Here is a 21727-nt window from a genome sequence, read left to right as displayed (position 1 = left end):
GAGCATGTCGTTCCCACAGGAGGAAGATGACTAATACGGCCCATGAATGGTGCATATTAAATTTTTTTTCTTTTTTGCATGTCTTGCTGTCAAAACAGAGCACAATTGATGGGTACGGTTGAAAAACAGGTTAAACAATTACTGCTGCATTCACATTTGGAGGGTAGGAGGCAGTGAAGGCTTTGTGGATGGCATGGTAAAACAAGTAAGATGGCTCGTCCAATGTAATAGTGGATCCAATAGAGATAATGAATATCTCTGTGTTTACACCTTATGGTGCACCCTCTATTGTCTATTTTTATTTTGTCTAGTGCAAAGTTCCGCACCCCTTAGAGACAACAATGCAGCTGTGGAAACATACTGGGGCGCCATGGTTGTAACTATAGTAGGTGCAGTTGTACCCGGGCCTAGGAGCCTCTGTAGCCCAAATGGTTCATTTTAGCGCATATGACCAAAAATAGTACAGATCTATGGTATTTCAGGGCCTTGTTTGAGTCGGGCGTAACTACAATGGAATGTATGAAAAGCAAATCCCAGCACCACTAGCATGACACAATTCAAATCCGGGTGCAGAAACAAAAATCAACTTGAGGGATATTCTGTCGCTCCACCTTACACAACAGTAATATAATAACAAACTGAAAGAAGAAAAAATAGGTGGCACTCACCATCTCATAAAGAAACCTTTTTATTCACAATCTTGTAAAAACATGGATGCAAGTTCAAGCGCCGTTGTGGATGACGGACCGTTTCGCACATAGGTGTGCTTCAACATGTCCTAATGACCTGATTTAGGACCTGTTGAAGCACACCTGTGCGTGACACGGCCATCCACAACGGCGCTTGCATCTAAATCTATGTTTTTACAGTATTGGGAATAAAAGGTTTTTTATGGGATGGTGAGTGCCACCTATTTTTTTTTTTTTTTCTTTTCACTTCATAACTACAATAGGTGCAGGGGTTGCAATTACACCTGGAACCTAGGGGCCCCAAAAAACTTCCTTTTTGTATATATAAAAAGACCAATGCTATAAAAAACAATTTGCAGTAATTGGGGGCCCCACAGAAGTGTCACGGGTGACACAGTCATGTGGTTTCTGGCAATAGAAAGTTGCAGCGTTTGGCTGCACGAAATGCTCCCCGACTTTCTATTGTTCCTGCTATCAGTATTCATTGTACTAGGTAACTTTCCCGCTGTGTTTTCATCTCTTTCCCTTTATGACCCAGTGGAGCACTGTTCCATCCAGATGCTGATCATCAGTATTCTCTTGGTGTTTAAATACTCCCATCTTCCCTGGATTTATGTTGGGAATATTATTCAGTTCATTCAAAGTCTGGTTGCAAGAAGGTGGCTTGCTCTCATCTGTAGTATCATTGATGAAACCTTGGTGAATTTCAACCTGAGTCATCTGTGGATATGAAGTTCATGCATTTTTCCCCCTGTGGGTCCTCCTTGTGTCTTCTCTAGTATTTAGTGGGGCTGATGAAGAGCTCATGCCACCCGTTTCCTACTTAGGGCTCAGCACTAGGGATACCTCGGATCAGGTATCCGGCTTGGCACATGGGTGCGGAACTTATCTAGACTGGTGAGGAACCTCAGGGACGAGCAGTAGGTTTGGTCAGGGGTCTCCATCTCCACCTTCCGTAGACACAGGGTTTCTCTTCCCTTTGCTTTCGTCGTTAGCTTAGTACTTCCTTGTACCTAGCGTGACTTGGAGCTTTTGGATTGGTGTCCATGAGCTTCATGACGTTATGCTACTGGATGGAGATCGTACTTTGAGGCCCACGAGCTTCATGTTGCGAAACAGCAGGAGGCACGTATTAACCCCATGATCATGGAAAGAAAACTAGGAGCACTGAGTCCTTCTCTCATAGATGGTTGTGTGTGGGGTAATTAATCGGCATGTCCTAAGAAGTTGACTTATAATAATGAGAAGGTTGTTTTTTTAAGGCCTATGGAGTTGGGTGGTACCTTGTAACCCATTTTTTAAATCTGAATTTATTTCCAGTGTAAGTTATGAGTCAGATGATAGTCGTAAACTATCTTTCTAATACTTTAACTGGAAAACATGAGAATTGTGCCCTCAGGACAAGTAGAACATGCCAAAGTTCATCAACAGCACTACGTTTTTGACAGTAATACTGAGGTGGGGAGGGTGCAAGCAAGACCGGGCAGGTAATATGAAGAAAAACCGGATCCATGACATTCTACTACGATAATGATGAACCTCCTAACCCGTGTCTTCTCATATAGAACAAGAAAAGCCACTCTGGAGCAAGTTGCTCTGTTTCCATTGACTTGTGTTTTGGAGTTGTACACTATGAAGGACTTTGCTATCACTGATGAAGGAGCTTTTTCTTTCATATATCTGTAAATTAAACCTGAATTCCAATATCGCACACCTTTAGGCTTTGGTGATACAGCCATCATTGTCTCTGTTGGCATTTTTGTCATGTATGACACCAAGAGTAGCACCGCATGCAGCGCTAAAAATTCTGGACACCTTTTATAGAAGCCTCATGGTGTAACACTCCCAGCCTGTGTAGAGGCAGCTATTGGGATTTGTGGACCCAGTAGACCACAAGGGGGACCCAGGTTTACCCATTAATGGGAAGGGCTTAAGTAAACGAGAACCATGAAGCAAACGCCAGGTACCACTCCCAGGACCGTGACCAGAACTGTTCAGCTGACCCATAGGGCAGGTGACAGACACAGGAATAGACAGCTACAGGTGGGGTGACTGATTCAGGCTTGACAGGTGGGTACGGACAGGATGGTGGTCACGGCAGGGAAAGCAGGTACTGGAGACGGATACAGGGATAACGGGACAGGAGCTCAGGACTGACAACTAGCTAAGTAGCAGACTGGAGATTGACTGACTGACTAGAGGTGTTGCACAGGCACCTCCCCTAATGGGAGGCTGCCTTAAATACAAGGTGCTTCTGAGCCATAGGCTGAGAGGCATTTCCTGGAAGTAGTGCGCTGGCCCTTTTAAGAGGAGGGCAGGTGTGCACGCGTGCATCTTAGTTGCACTCCCGGGAACCCTGTGCGGCATGCACAATGCCAGGGAAGGGAAGGAGGCAGCAACATATGTGGATGGTCGGGGTAGTGAAGGGGAGGACTCAACCTGGCTGGGGCGGTAAGTCGGCGTCTCTGAAGAGATGCCGGCCCTACACGTGGCTTCCAGTGAGGTCCATTAGAAGTGCTGTTGGGATATATCCTATGGTCAAGCCATCTGGCGGCTTATATTATAGACAGATGTGCACAGTAGCACACAGCTTGTCTGTCATTTCAGATGACTTAAGTATGAGCTGTCATGTATGAACTTGCGGAATGACATTTTTTCCGGTCATTATATAACCTAAAGTATTGTGCAAAAGTCGTAGGTAGGAGTAGAAAAAACCTCTAAAGTAAGAATGCTTTAAAAAAAATAAAGCGTTAATAGTTTTTATCAATTGACAAAAAATCCAAAATCAATGGAAAATATAAATCAGTATTTGGTGGGATCGGCCTTCCCCTTCAAAACAGCAACAGTACTTCTAGGTAGACTTGTACTTGCACAAAGTTTTTGATGGAACTCAGCAGAGATGTTTTTTTTTTTTTTAAACATCTTTGAGAACTAACCACAGATCTGTGGATATCATCTTGCTCAAATCCTTCTCTTCATATGATCCTAGACAGACTGGATGATGTGAGATCAGGGCTCTGCAAGGGCGGGATCTTCACTTCCAGGGCTCTGTGAGGGAGGGATCTTCACTTCCAGGGCTCTGTGAGGGCGGGATCTTCACTTCCAGGGCTCTGTGAGGGCGGGATCTTCACTTTGAGGGCTCTGTGAGGGCGGGATCTTCACTTCCAGGGCTCTGTGAGGGCGGGATCTTCACTTCCAGGGCTCTGTGAGGGCGGGATCTTCACTTCCAGGGCTCTGTGAGGGCGGGATCTTCACTTCGAGGGCTCTGTGAGGGCGGGATCTTCACTTCGAGGGCTCTGTGAGGGCGGGATCTTCACTTCGAGGGCTCTGTGAGGGCGGGATCTTCACTTCGAGGGCTCTGTGAGGGCGGGATCTTCACTTCGAGGGCTCTGTGAGGGCGGGATCTTCACTTCGAGGGCTCTGTGAGGGCGGGATCTTCACTTCGAGGGCTCTGTGAGGGCGGGATCTTCACTTCGAGGGCTCTGTGAGGGCGGGATCTTCACTTCGAGGGCTCTGTGAGGGCGGGATCTTCACTTCGAGGGCTCTGTGAGGGCGGGATCTTCACTTCGAGGGCTCTGTGAGGGCGGGATCTTCACTTCGAGGGCTCTGTGAGGGCGGGATCTTCACTTCGAGGGCTCTGTGAGGGCGGGATCTTCACTTCGAGGGCTCTGTGAGGGCGGGATCTTCACTTCGAGGGCTCTGTGAGGGCGGGATCTTCACTTCGAGGGCTCTGTGAGGGCGGGATCTTCACTTCGAGGGCTCTGTGAGGGCGGGATCTTCACTTCGAGGGCTCTGTGAGGGCGGGATCTTCACTTCGAGGGCTCTGTGAGGGCGGGATCTTCACTTCGAGGGCTCTGTGAGGGCGGGATCTTCACTTCGAGGGCTCTGTGAGGGCGGGATCTTCACTTCGAGGGCTCTGTGAGGGCGGGATCTTCACTTCGAGGGCTCTGTGAGGGCGGGATCTTCACTTCGAGGGCTCTGTGAGGGCGGGATCTTCACTTCGAGGGCTCTACGAGGGCCGGATCACGACTCCTTGTTAGGCTGCTTTCACACATCAGTTTTTTTGCATCAGGCACAATCCGGCTCAAAAACCTATGCAACGGATGCGACGAAAAAAATGGATCCGTTGCAAAGTTTTCACATGCGGCCCGTCCGTTTTTTGACGGATCTGGTTTGATACTGAGCATGCGCAGTTCAAAAAACCGCATCCGGCTGCCGGATGCGGTTTTTGCCGCAGGACGCTGCATCCGACGTCCATAGGCTTGCATTGTGAATTGCGCCGGATCCGGCGCGATGTGGTTTTTCGCCGCAGACAAAAAATGCTGCAAGCATTGTTCCATCCGGCCGCCGCATCGGCTAAATATGCCGTATCCAGCAAAAACCGGACGCAACGCAAGGTCATGCGGCACAATCCGGTGCTAATGCAAGTCTGAGGGAAAAAACGCATCCGGCGGCAAAAAGACGGATGTGTTTTTTCTGCAAAGCGCCAGATTGTCCTGATTGCGAAAAACTGATGCGTGAAAGCAGCCTTATTCTTTACCCTGAAGATGGTTCTTAATGACATTGGTTGTATGTTTGGGCTCATTGTCCTGCTATAGAAAAATGTAAAGCCAATCAGACGCCTCCCTGATGGTATTTTATGATGAATGAGCATTGCCTGTATTTCTCAGTATTGAGGACACTATTAGTCCTGACCAAATCCCCACCTTCATTTGCAGAAGTGCAGCCACAAACTAGCAAAGAACCTTCCCCGTGTTTCTCTGCTGCCTGCAGACACTCATTATTGTTCCGCTCTCCAGCCTGCCTTATGTTACTGCCAGATATTTCACATTTTTACTCTTTAGTCCAGATCACCTGCTGCCATTTTTGCTGCACCCAATTCCTATGTTTTTGTTGAGTCACTTGGCCCCGAGTCTGGATTTGTATTGCAATTCTTCCATGAAGACAACTTCTAACCAGACTTCTGCAAACAGTCGATGGGTGTAACTGGTCCCACTGGTTTCTGTCAGTTCTGAGCTGATGCCGCTGCTGGACATCTTTTTGGATTTCAAAGTAAACATGGCGTGTCTTTCATCTGTGGCACTGTTTCCTTGTCGATCACCGCATCTACGTTCCTCCAGTTGCCCTTTTCTTTGTGTCCTCATTGTTAAGAAATACAGGCAGAAACTTATCAATAATGCAATACCATCAGTGAGGCATCTGATTGGCTCCAAATATATTCTACGGCAGGACAATGACGACAAATATACAGCCAATATTACTATAGGGCAGTCATGGCGAACCTTTTACAGGCCGAGTGCCCAAACTGTAGCCCTAAACACAATTTTTTTCCGAAGTGCCAACCAATCCTATTATGTAAATAATTTATTTTAACCTTACCTTTGCAGTCTTCTCTTAGCAGGAGGCATCACGCTCATGCTTACCACACATTGAAGCTGAGCCCTTTCCAGCCCTTTCCAGACACAGCAGTTGGATTGATCTTTCTGGAAAAAGTTGCAGCATATTAGACAGAGATTTTAGCATGGAATGCAATTAGATGTCACCCTGTAATCCACATCTACATTTCAAAGTCTGAACATCCTGAAATCCCATAAAGACGTACGAGTTGCTCCCCTCCCCTTTCATTGTGTAGTTATGTCCCACTTCCTGGCCACTTCTTGGTAAACATGTCCCCCATCCTCATATATATTTCCTACATTCTGGTATATTTGTCCCCATCATGGCCCTATCCTGGTAAATATACCTCATCCTGGTAAATGTCCTCCATCCTGGTAAATGTACCCCATTCTGGCATGTTCCCCCATGCTGGTAAATGTACCCCATCCTGACATATTGCCCATCCTTGAAAATATTCACCCATTCTGGCATGTACCCCATTCCTGGTAAATGTCCTCCATCCTCGTAAATGTTCCCAATCCTGGTTAATGTACCCCCATCCAGGTAAATGTCCCCCTTCCTAGCATGTACCCCCATCCTGGTAAATGTCCACCTTCCTGGCATGTTCCCCTTCCTGGTAAATGTTCCCCATCCTGGTAAATGTTCCCCATCTTAACATATTCCCCATCCTGTTAAATGTTCCCCTTCCTGGTAAATGTACCCTATCGTGGCATGTTTCCCCCATCCTGGCATGTATGTTTTCCCCATCCTGCCATGCATGTTTCCTCCATCTCGGCATGTATGTTTTCCCCATCCTGGCATGTATGTTTTCCCCATCCTGGCATGCATGTTTCCCTATCCTGGCATGTTTGTTTACCCATGCTGGCATCTATGCTTCCTCCATTCTGGCATGTATGTTTTCCCCATCCTGGCTTGCATGTTTTCCCCATCCTGGCATGCATGTTTTTCTCATGCTGGCATGCATGTGCTCCCCATGCTGGCATGCATATTCTCCCCATGCTGGCATGCATGTTTCCCACCCATGCTGGCATGCATGTTTCCCACCCATGCTGGCATGCATGTTTCCCACCCATGCTGGCATGCATGTTTCCCCCCCATGCTGGCATGTATGTTTCCCCCCTCATGCTGGCATGTATGTTCCCCCCCATGTTGGAATGTATGTCTTTCGCCCCCCCTGCTGGCATGTATGTTTTCTCCCTCTATGCTGGCATGTATGTTTTCTCCCCCCAAGCTGGCACTGGCCCCTCATCCCCACCTTGGCACATCCACACTCAAATTATAAATAAAAAAAAAAACAACAACACACAACTCACATTCCAGCACCCGCTCCACTGCTGCACGCCACTGGGTACTCAGTTCCCATGTGGGCCAGAAGACGTCATTACGCCAGCGCCGCTCACTGACTCTCCTCTGTCTCCTAGGCAACAAACCTGCGGCCTGGGAGAGGAGGCGTGTCAGAGCGAGGAGAAATGTCTCCTCCGCTCCAACACAGCTTTGAACTGCCGGTGCCAGCAGTTTAAAGCGCCAGGATGAGGACACAGCGCGCGTGCCAGCAGAATGGGCTCTGCGTGCCCCTGGTGGCACGCGTGCCATAGGTTTGCCATCACTGCTATAGGGGTTGTCCTACTAGGGAAACGCCTTTCTGATTCAACAGGCTTTCCCCAGCTTCAACAATAAAGCGTATACTCCCCTCCTGTACTGGCGCCCTTCCAGCAGTGTTCAGGCTCGCGGTATCAGGGCTCACTTGACCTTGTGATGTCATGCGAGCCCAGCGTCCAATCAGCGCGGGCTTCCTTCTCTCCATCTTCAAACCAAACGAGTTAGTCAACAGGAGGTGGGCGGGGAATAGAACTGGAGTGACAGAGGCTTCAGATCTACCAGAGCACTTCGGCCTAATTTACATATCAAGTCAAACACTGATTTCTCAGTAATGGAGGAACAGACTAGCCATGTAAAGGTATTGCTCGACTTTTCTTTAAAATAGCCACATGAGCATATAAATCATCTGGAGGGGGTGAAATCCTCCTCACAGATTTGTTTTAATACTACGGATATGTTTTCTAACTGTTTGTGAAGATGTAAGGGGGAGGGGGGAATAATGGTGCATTTAGAGGATTAGATATCTGGTGAATGATCGTTCATAGGAATGCTTGTTCCTGCGTTCAGCGGAGTCCGTCACTATGGAGAATAGCGCAGTCCGTTAACGCACTGCGCTATTCTCCATAGACTTGTATGGATGACTCACTGTAACGCAAGTGTCAGTGTTGCATCCGCCGGACGACGCAGCGTCGTTATTTTGACGCTGCGTCGGGCGGAAGGAACGCAGCATGTAACGTTTTTTTTGAGCAGCGGAATCCGTTGGATTTCACTGTGCATGCTCTCTCTGGCTCCCTGCACCCGTAACCAGGGTACACATCGGGTAACCAAGGAACCCTGGTTACGTGTGCCGGGAGCCCGACACTTCCCCGCTCGGCTCCGCCCCCTCCCGCACTCCGTATGTGTACACACACACACACACCGCCCCCCCCCCCCACACACATTGTCGGCGACCGAACGATCCGCTGATCACCCGGCGGCCGGCTACTGGGAGCGATCAGCTGATCACCCGGCGGCCGGTTACTGTGAGTGATCGGCTGATCACCCAGCGGCCGACTACTGTTAGCGATCAGCTGATTGGTCACAATAGTCTGCCGACTGTAAAAAAAACAAAACGGATTGCGTTGTTTTGCAGCATCCGTTGCATCCGTCACACAACGCAATGCAATGGAAGCCGTCCAACGCAAGTGTGAAAGTAGCCTACCCGACAAATGAACAAAACCCTCATTCATCAGGTGACAAATAATTTTAAGTTGCCAAAAACCTCATTATCAGCAGTACATCATCCGGCGTAAACAGGGGATGGACCGCTGCTAACAGGTTACTGTATGGAAAGAGAACAGGCTGATTAAAATTAATACTATCCCTATTATTGCTTGTTGGTGTAAACGAGCACCAGGTCCAGACGACTTTTATGTAGTTGATCGGCTCTTGTTAGGCTATGTTCACATAGTGCATCTTTTCTAACCACAAAGATATAGCGTTTTTGGCCCCCCAAAAAAAAACGCACCAAGGGCAAAAACACATAAAAAACATGCCTGTTTGACGCGCTGTGGCATATGTGTTTTTTAAGTCAAATCTACTGACTGGAAGGGGCATGTACATGTTCTATACCCTTTTTTTTTTTTTTTTTTTTTTTTTTTTTTTTAATGGATATAGCACAAACCCATTATATTCTATGGTACTATTCAAATGCCTGTTGTGTTTTTTTTTTTGTTTTTTTTTTTATTCTTCTTGTCGCATGCCAAGCTCACTGAGACATGTCAGTTTTTCTGTGACGTCATCATGGATGAAAAGTGCAAATAAATATCTATGGGTCTGTGAAAAACACGGATGACATCTATGTGCTGTCTGTATGTAGCATTGTAAAGTATAGGAGAAGTTTCTAATTCATTAATGCGTCCTTGACAATGATGGTGGTAAGAATGGACTCATGGACCGTTCACTGATCCAAAACGCTGATGACACTCGTACCATTTTTCCCCTTTTTTTTTTTTTTTTGCACCAATCTGCTCGTGTTCATTGCTATTTTTAATTTATTTTCACTCTTTTTCTGCATTTTTTTTTTTTTTGTATGGCTTTAATGCAGTGTTTGTTTTTTTTTATGCAGCTTGTAGTGCAATTCCACACATAAATATGTCATTGTGTATTTTGCATTTATATATATATATATATATATATATATATATATATATATATATATATATATATGATATTACTCCCTCAGTTTGCATGTTGATGACTGCACTATCTCCTACCGTGAGTGCTGCCACTCGTGAGTGCGCCTCAATACTGGCTTTCCTAGCGGCACGTGCATACAATGGCTGGGGTCTTTCTCCTCTCTGGCTCTGCGTGGATGGCGCTCGCTACACTTCCTGGTGTGTGACCGGCATCAACAGAGGAACTGGGTAGGAGAACATGCTCAGATACCTTGTGTGCGTTCTGCACAGATAGTATCAGGATGCATGAGCACACATGCGGGGCAGCAATCGCTCTGGGATTAAGACCTGTCCATCGCAAGATAGGGCAGTCCCCAAAATGCAAATTGAGGCGACATAACGGTGCTCCTATCTCTTGGCCACGCTATGGGTGCATTGAAGCCTCCTCATTTGCAACTAGGTTAAAGAGGTTGGCCACTACTTTTACACTGATGGCCCATCCTTAGGACAGGTCAACAGTGTTTGATTGTCCGAGGTCTGAAAACCTGAACCTCTGCCGATCAGCTGTTCTTGGTGCTGGCAGGGGTACACATTTGCCTCCCATTCAAATCAATATGAAGTGGATATGCTGTATGAGAAGACGGGGCAGCTCGGATCTGAGCATTTCTGGCTACCTGCTGCCGCCGCCGGGGCCAAGGACATCTAATCAGCGCGGGTGCGGAGTGTCAGACCGGCCGATCAGACATTGATGACCTAGGCCAAGGATATGCTATCAATGTAAAAGTAGTGGACAACCTCTTTAAGTTATGTTCACAAGCTCTGTACCAGTAACAGATACAGGGCAAGTATGATTTTTATAGTTAAGCCTAAAAAGCATTTTGAAAATGACCAATTCCCTTTTTAAATGCACCGTGTGAACATGGCCTTCATGAGGGGTCCATTTGTCCACGAGCCACATCTTTTGCCTATAGGTAGTCAGTGGCCAGAATGCAGAGCGGTCATTTTATGGCTATGTTGATAACCCATATATACCAGAGCCAAGGCATCTGCTCATAAATGGACGACCTGCTCATGATTCTTACCCTCAACTTATTTTGCTGTATAATATTTTACAAACTCTGGGGGAAAAAAACAACCAAAAACACAGAATAATATGATTACAAATTGTTAATATACATATACTGTTGTGCTCTGAATATCTATTATACCAATGACCAATAACTTTTGTCCTACTTTTTGTTTTCCTGATCTGCAGCAACTTATGTCAAGCCCCCAGTTTATCGTAGATGGTGCAACAAGAACAGACATCTGCCAAGGAGCTCTCGGTAAGTCAGTGTAAGGGTCGACGAGAGGGGGACGGGCAAAAACGGGCGTTTATTAAGAGACGCAAATGACAATTTGTTTTGTTTAGCTTCTGTATTATGTACACAGCACTGGACTTAACCTGAACTTAGAAGTTCAGAGACCGCAATAGTTTTTAGGGACCATGTCAGATGATTTTGTAGTACAATACTAATGTTATTTTTAAATAGGTTAAGGAGACCCTTCAGGATCAGTAAGTTTTATTGCTCTACCTTATCCTGTTATCTTGTTGTAATCTAGTACATAGTGAAGCACATGTAAATGCAAGACTGCATATTTACTGTCCCCCACCCCCCCCCCCCCCACCCCCCTGACCTCTCATCAGTGATAGTAAATCTAAACTGAATTTGCTTTGCTACCCCCACCCATACTCCCTCCTACCTCTCAGCAGTGGTAGTAAAGGCACTGAGAGATGGGTGGGGGCTGCAGTGAATATAAAAATTGTATTTGACTAGCCATCACGAAACATTGAATGCTATGGAGCTTACAGCAGGATAACAGGATAAGGTAGAGCAATAAAACTTACTGATCCTGAAAGGTCTCCTTAAGCCCTATTTAAAGACAACATTTGTATTTCACTACAAAATCACCTGACGGATTCCCTCTAAGTAGCCTAAAGGTCCAGTCACACATAACGAGATCGTGAACGAGATCGCTACTACGTCACACTTTCTGGATCGTTTATGAGTCGTTGTTGAAATCGCATGTTGGGTGTCACACATAACGAGTTTATGAACGAGCATGCGTCCCGTATAACGATCTTTCAAATCGCTGGGACCCTGTCACACAGCAACTATGTTAACGATTCTAATCCCATTAGGGGCGTAGTAAAATGCAGTGAGTCACGTAGGCGTGCATTTGCGTCGCCTTTTCCATACCCCCCCTCCGCTTTCATTGGCGGCCAATACTGCGTTCTGATTGGGGGCGTATCTAGCGGTTAAATTTTGGATCGCGTCACCCTTTGTCACTTCTTTTGCGCTTTGCTTTGAGATAGAACCTGCGTCTCCACCCTGATTCCTTCGTCCATTGTACCCGGTCGCTTTGTTGGTGTGTTTTTCGGATCGAAGCCGCACCTGCACCTGGAGCTAACCAATCGGTGCAGAGAGGGGCGCGGAAACGGGGACGCAACAACACGCCTTCGTGCATCTCATCTAGGTCGTCAACGAAATCGTTAATAGGGTGTCAAACATACAGATTCATGCAGCCCAGCAGGACTCCAACGAGCCAGAAATGGCCCAAGCTGTTCGGCATCGATCAGCGATTTCGCAGCAGGGGGTGAATCGTTGGTACGTGTCAAACGTGACGAGATCGCAATTGAAGTCGTTCTTGCGTCACAGAAACTGTGACGTAGTAACGATCTCGTTTACGATCTCGTTATGTGTGAAGTGGCCTTTATTCTGGTCTAGTCTTTTATAGTGCTATAGGATTGAATGTAAACTACAATAGGGAATTAGACTTTGTTCCACAGCCCAGGCAGGTTAATCATTTGTTTCTCATAATTTTCTGTTTTTGATTGTTTTTACAGACATTTTCTGTTTTTATTGGTTGGAGACAGGAGTGTTTGTCAGGCTTTATCTCCTGTTGACTTATTATATGTATTTTATCACGTACATCTGACGTCCTAACAAAGCTAGCATCATGTAACATAACATACACTTACAGTACCTGTCGCTTTAACATTTTTTTTTTAATTGCAATATGTCATATCAGAGAAATCTGCTTCTTTACTGATCATTCATTCTCAATTCATGGGTAAAATGTGTCCTCAATGAGCATAGATTTTCCTATTACTAAAATAGGAGATTACAATCGCAGTTGATAAATTTTCTTCTGGTTTGCCTAGGTGAGAGGCCTCTGACGGGAGGTCTAAGCCATAAAGTTCCTCCTTTTATAATAAAGTTGATATTGACTTTTAGAATTGCAACTTCCAATATTCGGCACTAGTTCCTCTCCTCCTTTTATTTTTTCTTTTCTTTTCTCTAAAGTGGCTATTTGCATATTTAAATTCCCAGTTGACCATTGCATGGCTTGTGTAGCACCAGCATCTTTACAGAGACGCGGACTTACCGCCATGGCCAGGTCGCGTCCTCCCCTGCACTCCCCCAGCCATCCACATGTGCTGCTGGCTTCTTCCCCTCCCGGGCCCTGGACATGCCGCACGGGGGTTTCCGGGAGTGAACCTAAAATCCGTGCGTGATACAATATCGAGATAAACCGTTGCGACCGTCATATTCAGTCATCGGGTCGATAATATAAAGAGGATGTGGCTAATGTATTATTCAGTTTTTTATTCATACTCTTTGTTGCTTTCTTTATGTAATCATATTTTGATGAAAAAATTTCAATAAAAACAGATTTATCATAAAATCCGTGCGTGAACAGCAGCCTTCCTCTTAAAGGGCCAGTGCACTATTTCCAGGAAATGCTTTTCAGCCTATGGCTGAGAGGCACTATATATTTAAAGCATCCTACTATTAGAGGAGGTGCCTGTGTGTCGCCCTGGACAAGCCAGGGGCCACAGAGCACAACACCACCACACCCCACACTCCCTGTAGGCACATCAAAGTCAAAACACAAAATCCTTGTTGCCTTCCCCACGGGCTGATGTCCACACCAGGGGGTGGAGCCAGGCGGTTGGTCTCCTCCGGCAAAAGGGGCTCCTCCAGCCTACATCCAAGTCGGGGAGCGGGTTACCGGTGGGAACCCATCGCTACCAACATTACACTTAGGTGCAGGGAAAGACAGTCATCACCAACCTACAGGGAAGAAGCAACCGCAGCCGTCTGGGGGACCCGTCCATCCAGCCGTGTGTTTTACCGAGAACTGTGTCATCGTCTCAGGCTGAGTGAGTACCCCCGTGCCGTACGGCACAGCGCTGCCCCTGCGACCCTGCACCTCAGCAGGCCCCGCAACCCGCCTGCCATCATCCCTACCTACCCAATCACCGGGCCCCGGGACAACCAACCCCCTACCCACGGAGGGGAGAAATAACAACAAAGCTTCTCCCTGTCACCGCTCCCGGGATCCCCGTCCAGAGCAGCGGTGGTGTCCACACAATCACCACAGCCGTGGATGGCGTCACGGACAATATCCCCAAAACCAAACCACCCCTTTTTCACTCACGGGCGAGGAGCGCCGCTCGAGTCCCCTGGATCCGGCCCATCGCTTGAGCCACCGAGCAGCAGCAGCCGCAGAGCAGCGGCAGCCGGACCCGATGCAGTGGGAGAGCGCAGCGTCCCCTCCTCCGCCCGCGACACCTGCACAACACATTCCGTCAGTATACCAGTCTCCTAGCTAGTTGTCAGGTCCCGTTAACCTTGTGTCCGCCTGCTGTTCATGCCTTCCCATACCTGTTTATTTTTGCCGTGCCCACCATTCCTGTCATTACCCGCCTGTCCAACCTACCTCAGTCTATACCTGAATCCATCTCCTGTCCTGGGGGTCAGCTGCCACAGTCCAGGTCACTGCCATGAGAGTGATAACTGGCATCCGCCTCGCAGTGGGCGCTTAGTTAAGCCTCTCCCACTAAAGGGTAAGCCCTGGTCCCCCCTGTTAAGTCTCCCTAAGCTATATTTGTGCTCTCAATAAGGAGAAACTTTTCCTGTTAGCCCCCCCAGCCAACATTAGAAACCAGAATCGGACTGCATCACGTGATCCTATTCATGGCTTCTGATTGGTTAATAGGGATCATGTGATCCTTTAAGGGGCTATTCTTTTTTTTTTTTTTAGAATCGTACCCATTAGTATAGCTCAATTAGGCTATTATACTGCTGTCTATTTTATTAGCTTTCCTATAGTGATAATTTCTACTTACATCATACTTTAATGTTCCATCAAACCAGAGAAATCGCCAGCATTCTAAGTTACAGTGTCATAGTCAACTCTTAATACCGATGTCCTGAGCATTTTTTATTAAATCTAGTATATGTGTATATACACTGTCAGATCCTTTACAGTACAAAAGGACGAGCTCGGCCTGTTCCACGGGGGAACAGCCAGGTGAATCCCCCGGTGTGCCCCCCCCCACCCCCACCCCACCCCAACGTGTGAGTTGGCCCAATACACTTGATTCACTATGTACAGACAAGGGCAGCATCTCATTTAATCATGTAATAAACAACTCAGTTTATTATATGAATGCATATATTTGTGAGTGAGGGTAATGTAATAGTTGCACATAGCTGAACAGTGCCATTGTTTTTGGCAGCACAAGTCCAGTTTAAACACTATGTGCTGCCGAGAGCTATGATTTTTGGTTTTTTTTTAAGCAACGCCAAAGATCCTCTCACCCGACGAATTAGCATTTTGCTCCTTGGCCAGGTAATCTGCAGTCTGTCTACAGTGCTTGAGTAATGAGGAACGAACGCTTGTTTCTGGTAATTGTACACCTTTACTGACGCAGCCACTACCACCACCAAGCTGTGCGGGGCTGATCCGGCATTGATGAACTATCCTAAGGATACACCATCAACGTAAAAGTAGTGGACAACCCCTTTAAGCAATTATGGCAAAGCTGTAATTAAGAACCTAGGCACTATGAAAAGATTGGTGCAATGATCATCACAGACACTGTTGCAATTAAAAATGTCCAGTGCACTGATATTGACCCTTTGCCAGGGTGTCGTGGTGTCTCTTTTTGGGGTTAACAGGGTTCTGGTGGGACTGTTGCGTCTGTACCCCCATTTGCTTTGCCTCTGGTAGTGTACCGAAACAATAGACAGTTGGTATTTGTAGTGTCGCCAGAGGATGGAGTCTGTAGTTTCGACAATCAGTGGAGGTGCTGCAGAATGTTTAGCGTTCGCTCCTAATCCCCGGCCTTGTTTCATTTTCTTTACCAAAGGGCCATCGCTCACAGGGTGATAATTAAAGGGGCAGAATTAAAAACATAAAAATATGTAGACAGACAACTGGTCCATGTGTTTCGGTCATTGTTTTGAATAAGTGAAAGCTGCACACAATATTCAGAGGAATATGAATAAGCATAACTGCTCTATGATACATAAAGAAATGAAAAACACAATTAGCCATGTGAAAAATTGAAAAATGTGGCATTGCATGACTGGTGAGGATTATTTGAAAAAAAGAGATATTCAACTAATGTATTGATCAATTCATTACTGCCCGATAACCACTTCACGGTAATCTCTTATTTATCTGGTCCCTAACCAAATGTTACCTCCTATATGTGGTTAAAACCTGCTTGTGTGTATAGGTCTCTAACCAAATGTTACCTCTATGTGCGGTTGAAACCTGCTCGTGTATGGGAAGCCAGGGACCTGGCTATATAGGAAATTGAATAAACATGGCTAAAGGGCGGGACTGGGTTCTCAGACAGAAAAAACTGCATAACAATCAGACTGCTGGAACACCATTGCAAATGTGAACAGGGTGCTAGCTAAAAATACACAATCTATATAAAGTGAAAGCTTCCAGCAGTCTTTTTGATTGTTAGGGTATGTGCGCACGTTGCTTTTTACCTGCTTTTTACCTGCTTTTTTGCTGCTTTTTCATCTGCGCTGTTTAATGCCAAAATGGATGTGTTCTTCTATTCAAGCAAAGTCTATGGGAATTTGGGTTTCTTGTTCACACTATGTTGTTCAAAATGCTGCCTTTTTGTGGCAGAACTTTGGTCAAAAACTCAGCTTTTCAAAGAAGCAACATGTCAATTGTTTTTGCCATTTGGGTTTTGCACTGCAAAGCTGAGTTTTTGACCAAAGTTCTGCCACAAAAAGGCAGCATTTTGAACAACATAGTGTGAACAAGAAACCCAAATTCCCATAGACTTTGCTTGAATAGAAGAACACATCCATTTTGGCATTAAACAGCGCAGAAGAAAAAGCAGCAAAAAAGCAGGTAAAAAGCAGGTAAAAAGCAACGTGCGCACATACCCTTATGCAGTTTTTTCTGTCTGAGAACCCAGTCCTGCCCTTTAGCCATGTTTGTTCAATTTCCTATATAGCCAGGTCCCTGGCTTCCCATACACAAGTAGGTTTCAACCGCACATAGAGGTAACATTTGGCTAGAGACCCATATACACAAGCAGATTTTAACCTCATATAGAGGCAACATTTGGTTAGGGACCCGATAAATAAGATTACCGTGAAGTTGGTTATGGGGCAGTAATGAATTGATCAATACATTAGCTAAATATCTTTTTTTTTTTTTTTTTTTTTCTTTTCAAATAATCCTCAGCAGTCATGCAATGTCACATTTTTCATTTTTTTTCCATTTTTCATATGGCTAGTTGTATTTTCATTCCTTATGTATTATGAAGCAGTTATGCTTATTCATATTTCTCTGAATTTGGTGTGCAGCTTTCACTTTATATAGATTGTGTATTTTTTAGCTAGCACCCTGTTCACATTTACAATGGTGTTCCAGCAGTCTTTTTGATTGTCATGAATAAGGGCCTGAAACGCATAGTCCGTTGTCTGTCTAAATATTTTTGTGTTTTTTAATGCTGCTTTCCTTTTAATTGATGGAATAAAATCTGTGCTGTTTTATGGATTTCTCCTCCTGGCGGATGCTGGTTTTCTTTATGAATATTTCATAATATCAGAACCACTCTTAAGATACTGCAGTCCTGGTTTTGGATGCGGCTGTTCTGCTTCCAGAATGTTGTTTTGTATCCCCCCCCTAGATGTTCGCAGTGGATGCTGTACCTAGATGGTGTCGCCCCAGGGTGTAGTGTGTGGGCGTTGGAGGGAGTGAAGGTTGTGGCTTCATTTTGGGCGTGTGAGGCAGGGATTCCCTCCGGCATCGCTCCCTCCTCCTGCCTCGCATTTCTCTTCTGTGAGTCACTTCTCTGCAGCTCAGGCGTGTCTGCAGTCGTGTATTGCATATATACAGTGTTGCGTGCAGTGTCGTGGAACTCTTACATGTGTACTTTGCTCTTTATATATATTTCTTCACTATGTGGGTGTTTTAAATCATAAATAGTTTACGATATTGGCATACATTGTGTTCATGGACTTTCTGATATATGTTTTTATAACTAGGTGTTTTCCTTCTGGCCGCTGCTGAGTCACTATATCTGGCTGTTTCTTAATATTCCTCCGCAGTCGTCTGGAGATTCTTTATTTCTGTATTGTACATCCCTCCTGGACCCCTGTAGTTTCTCCTTACGAGGCGCTAATTATTTGATTGACACTTTGGCTTTATCAGGGTCTATGGACATTCATGTGATCTACCACTGACCACATTCTGCTTGTGGCCGTATTTTTATTAATGGTCTATACGGTGATGACGTTGCTCGTTTGATTGCGGCTGAAGCCCACGTTTTCCCACAAGGGTCCTGGTACATGTGATGTGGAAATACAATCCTATCATTGTTCACCCTAACTAGCTTTACAGAATATTTTTTTTTTGTAGAATATATTTTGCATCCATGATCATATCATGTCTTCACCTTCACATAGAACGTTTTTATTCTCCATTTGCATCACAAAATGCAACGTTAAATCGGTCACCAGATTTGTTCCTCATAAGCCGCGGCCACTACCAGTGAGCTCTTCTATACAGTATTCCAGAATACGCTATATAAGAGCCAAGGCCGCTCTGTATAACGTAAAACCTCTTCATAATACCTGCAGGGCAGTCGAGACCGGTGGGGATCTCTGGCCTTGGTCTCTTTTCTTGTAATCGCCGTGTTCCTTCCCTGCTCCATGTGGATGACGCGTCCTACCTCATCCACACAGTGTCCTCTGTGTTCCTTCCCTGCTCCATGTGGATGATACGTCCTACCTCATCCACACAGTGTCCTCCGTGTTCCTTCCCTGCTCCATGTGGATGATGCGTCCTACCTCATCCACACAGTGTCCTCCGTGTTCCTTCCCTGCTCCATGTGGATGACACGTCCTACCTCATCCACACAGTGTCCTCCGTGTTCCTTCCCTGCTCCATGTGGATGATGCGTCCTACCTCATCCACAGTGTCCTCCGTGTTCCTTCCTTCTCCATGTGGATGATGCATCCTACCTCATCCACACAGTGTCCTCCAAGGGCTCTTGGGCATGTGCACTTCTCTCTGCCCTGCTGCAGGCAGAGCAAAGTACTGTAATGCACAGGTGTGACGAAAGGTTAAAGACCACCCGTGCATGTGCACGATAATACTTTCATCTGCCCTCAGTAGGCGCATGCGCAGGAGCGCAATGGAGGACATTGTGTGGATGACATAGGACACGTCATTCACATGGAGCTGGGAAAGAGGACAGCAATCACAAGAAGAAAGGAGGCGCCAGACCGAGAGCAGCGACGCCCATCGGACCGGACCACCCCATAGGTGAGTATTATAAAGGTATTTTTCACGTTCTACTCAGCGGCCTGGGCTCTTATATACAGTATTCTTGAATGCTGTACATAAGAGCTCACTGGTGGTGGCTGCAGCTTATAGGGGCCAAATCTGGTGACAGGTCCCCCTTAAAGCAACTTTCTAAATAGTCTTCATTAAAATGTTTTCTATAATTGTAGAGTATCTGCAAGTCCCTTATCTAGCTCTAGCTAGAGTCGTTTGCAGAACTGTCAGCTGATCGCCATCTGCTCCCCCTCCCATCTATGTACATGGCTGCATTCACACATCTATGGCACACATCCATGGCACACGTCCTGGTGCTGTCTGTTGGATAGCAGATGGGCCTATACAGTTTAATTGAGCCGTACATCCTTCCGTGTTAAGCATGGGTACATGTCTCCGGTCTGTGAGACTCGGAGCAGGTCCTATTGTTATCTGTTGCTGATCTGGTTTAGCCATTAGAGCAGTGGCAGACATAAACAGAAGAGGGCCTGTGTGCAAGAATAATACATAGGCTTTGTTATCCAATGGCTCATTATATTACACCATTCCACCTGCTTTGGAGGTAGAAATGGGCCCTCTTTATCCAAGCCTCCATTAAAGTCTGTGGAACAGTTAAAAATGACATTTGGCTAAGGGGTACTTCTCACACAGCGAGATCACTGCTGAGTCACAGGTTTTGTGATGTACCAGGGACCTCATTAGCGATCTCACTGTGTGTGACACTGAGCAGCGATCTGGCCCCTGCTGTGAAATCGCTGCTCGTTACACACTGTTCTGGTTCATTTTTTTGCTCGTTGGTCTCCCGCTGTGCAACACACATCAGCGTGTTTGACTGCGGGAGACCAACGAGCACCGACACTGTGTAAGCAGCGTACACTGGTAACGATGGCAAATATCGGGTAACTAAGCAAAGCGCTTTGCTTGGTTACCCGATATTTACCCTGGTTACCAGCGTATGCCGCTTACAGGTTGCCAGCGCTGGCTCCCTGCACACGTAGCCAGGGTAAATATCGGATAACTAAGCAAAGCGCTTTGCTTAATAACCGGATGTGTACCCTAGCTACGTATACAGGGAGCCAGCGCGTGCAGCCTGTAAGCGGTGTATGCTGGTAACCAGGGTAAATATCGGGTAACCAAACAAAGCGCTTTGCTTATTTACCCGATATCTACCCTGGTTACCAAGCGCAGCATCGTTACACAAGTCGCTGGAGGCTGATCGCTGGTGAAATCTGACTGTTTGACAGATCACTAGCGACCCTGTAGCGACATACAAGCGATCCTGACCAGGTCGTATCGTGGTCGGAATCGCTGGTACGTCGTTTAGTGTGACGGTACCCTAAGTCAAAAGTGTCCAGTATTTTATCTTACTTTACTTCTGCTGCTCTCCTGTGTATTTTTATTTTTTGTTTTCTTTAAATCTGCCATACAGTTCCAGAGATATGGACCTCCTTGTTTGGTGCTAATCTTTATGGTCTCTTCAATGGGAGCATGGCTTACAGGCTCCTCTGTGGCGTGGCTCACAGGCTCCTCTGTGGCGTGGCTCACAGGCTCCTCTGTGGCGTGGCTCACAGGCACCTCTGTGGCGTGGCTTACAGGCTCCTCTGTGGCGTGGCTTACAGGCTCCTCTGTGGCGTGGCTTACAGGCTCCTCTGTGGCGTGGCTCACAGGCACCTCTGTGGCGTGGCTTACAGGCACCTCTGTGGCGTGGCTTACAGGCTCCTCTGTGGCGTGGCTTACAGGCTCCTCTGTGGCGTGGCTCACGGGCTCCTCAGGGGCTTGTCTTTATGCTGCTCTGCATCATCACCCTGCGAGCCACGCCCCCTGGGTAAAAAAAAACTATATAAATTATAAACAAAATATAAAAGCCCGTATCTGGAGAGCCGTATGGTGGATTTTAAAATTACAAAAAAATTGAAGTATAACATAAAAGCAAAAATGACCATTTTTACACCTTTTCCGTTGCAACTCGTGGTTTGATGACTTTTGCTCTTCTTTCCCAGGTGACTGTTGGCTTCTTGCTGCCATCGCCTCCTTGACGTTGAATGACACTCTACTTCACCGTGTGGTTCCTCATGGTCAGAGCTTCCAGGAGAATTATGCCGGCGTCTTCCATTTTCAGGTAATCTGATTGTTCACGTTGTTTTAGAGGTTTTCCATTGTTGGGATGTATTCACACTTTTTGGAACAGAAACTCTCCAATCAAAATTTGTAGTTTTTTGTATAAATCTGGTT

The 21727-nt window shown here is 46.3% G+C and overlaps 1 protein-coding gene across 1 annotated transcript in view; it reads left to right on the top strand.

Annotated features, from left to right (window-relative positions):
• CAPN1 (calpain 1) overlaps positions 1-21727 on the top strand; it is a 102759-nt gene that overhangs the window by 8344 nt on the left and 72688 nt on the right. Inside the window, exons 3-4 of the mRNA XM_075326722.1 lie at positions 11097-11166; positions 21496-21614. Of these exons, the coding sequence (XP_075182837.1) occupies positions 11097-11166; positions 21496-21614 (189 nt within the window). The remainder of the gene's footprint in view (positions 1-11096; positions 11167-21495; positions 21615-21727) is intronic.

Source organism: Anomaloglossus baeobatrachus, chromosome 10 (genome assembly GCF_048569485.1).
Source record: "Anomaloglossus baeobatrachus isolate aAnoBae1 chromosome 10, aAnoBae1.hap1, whole genome shotgun sequence".
NCBI lineage: Eukaryota > Metazoa > Chordata > Amphibia > Anura > Aromobatidae > Anomaloglossus > Anomaloglossus baeobatrachus.
The sequence above is the reverse complement of the archived record's forward strand: the minus strand, read 5'-3'. Positions and strand labels throughout refer to the sequence as shown.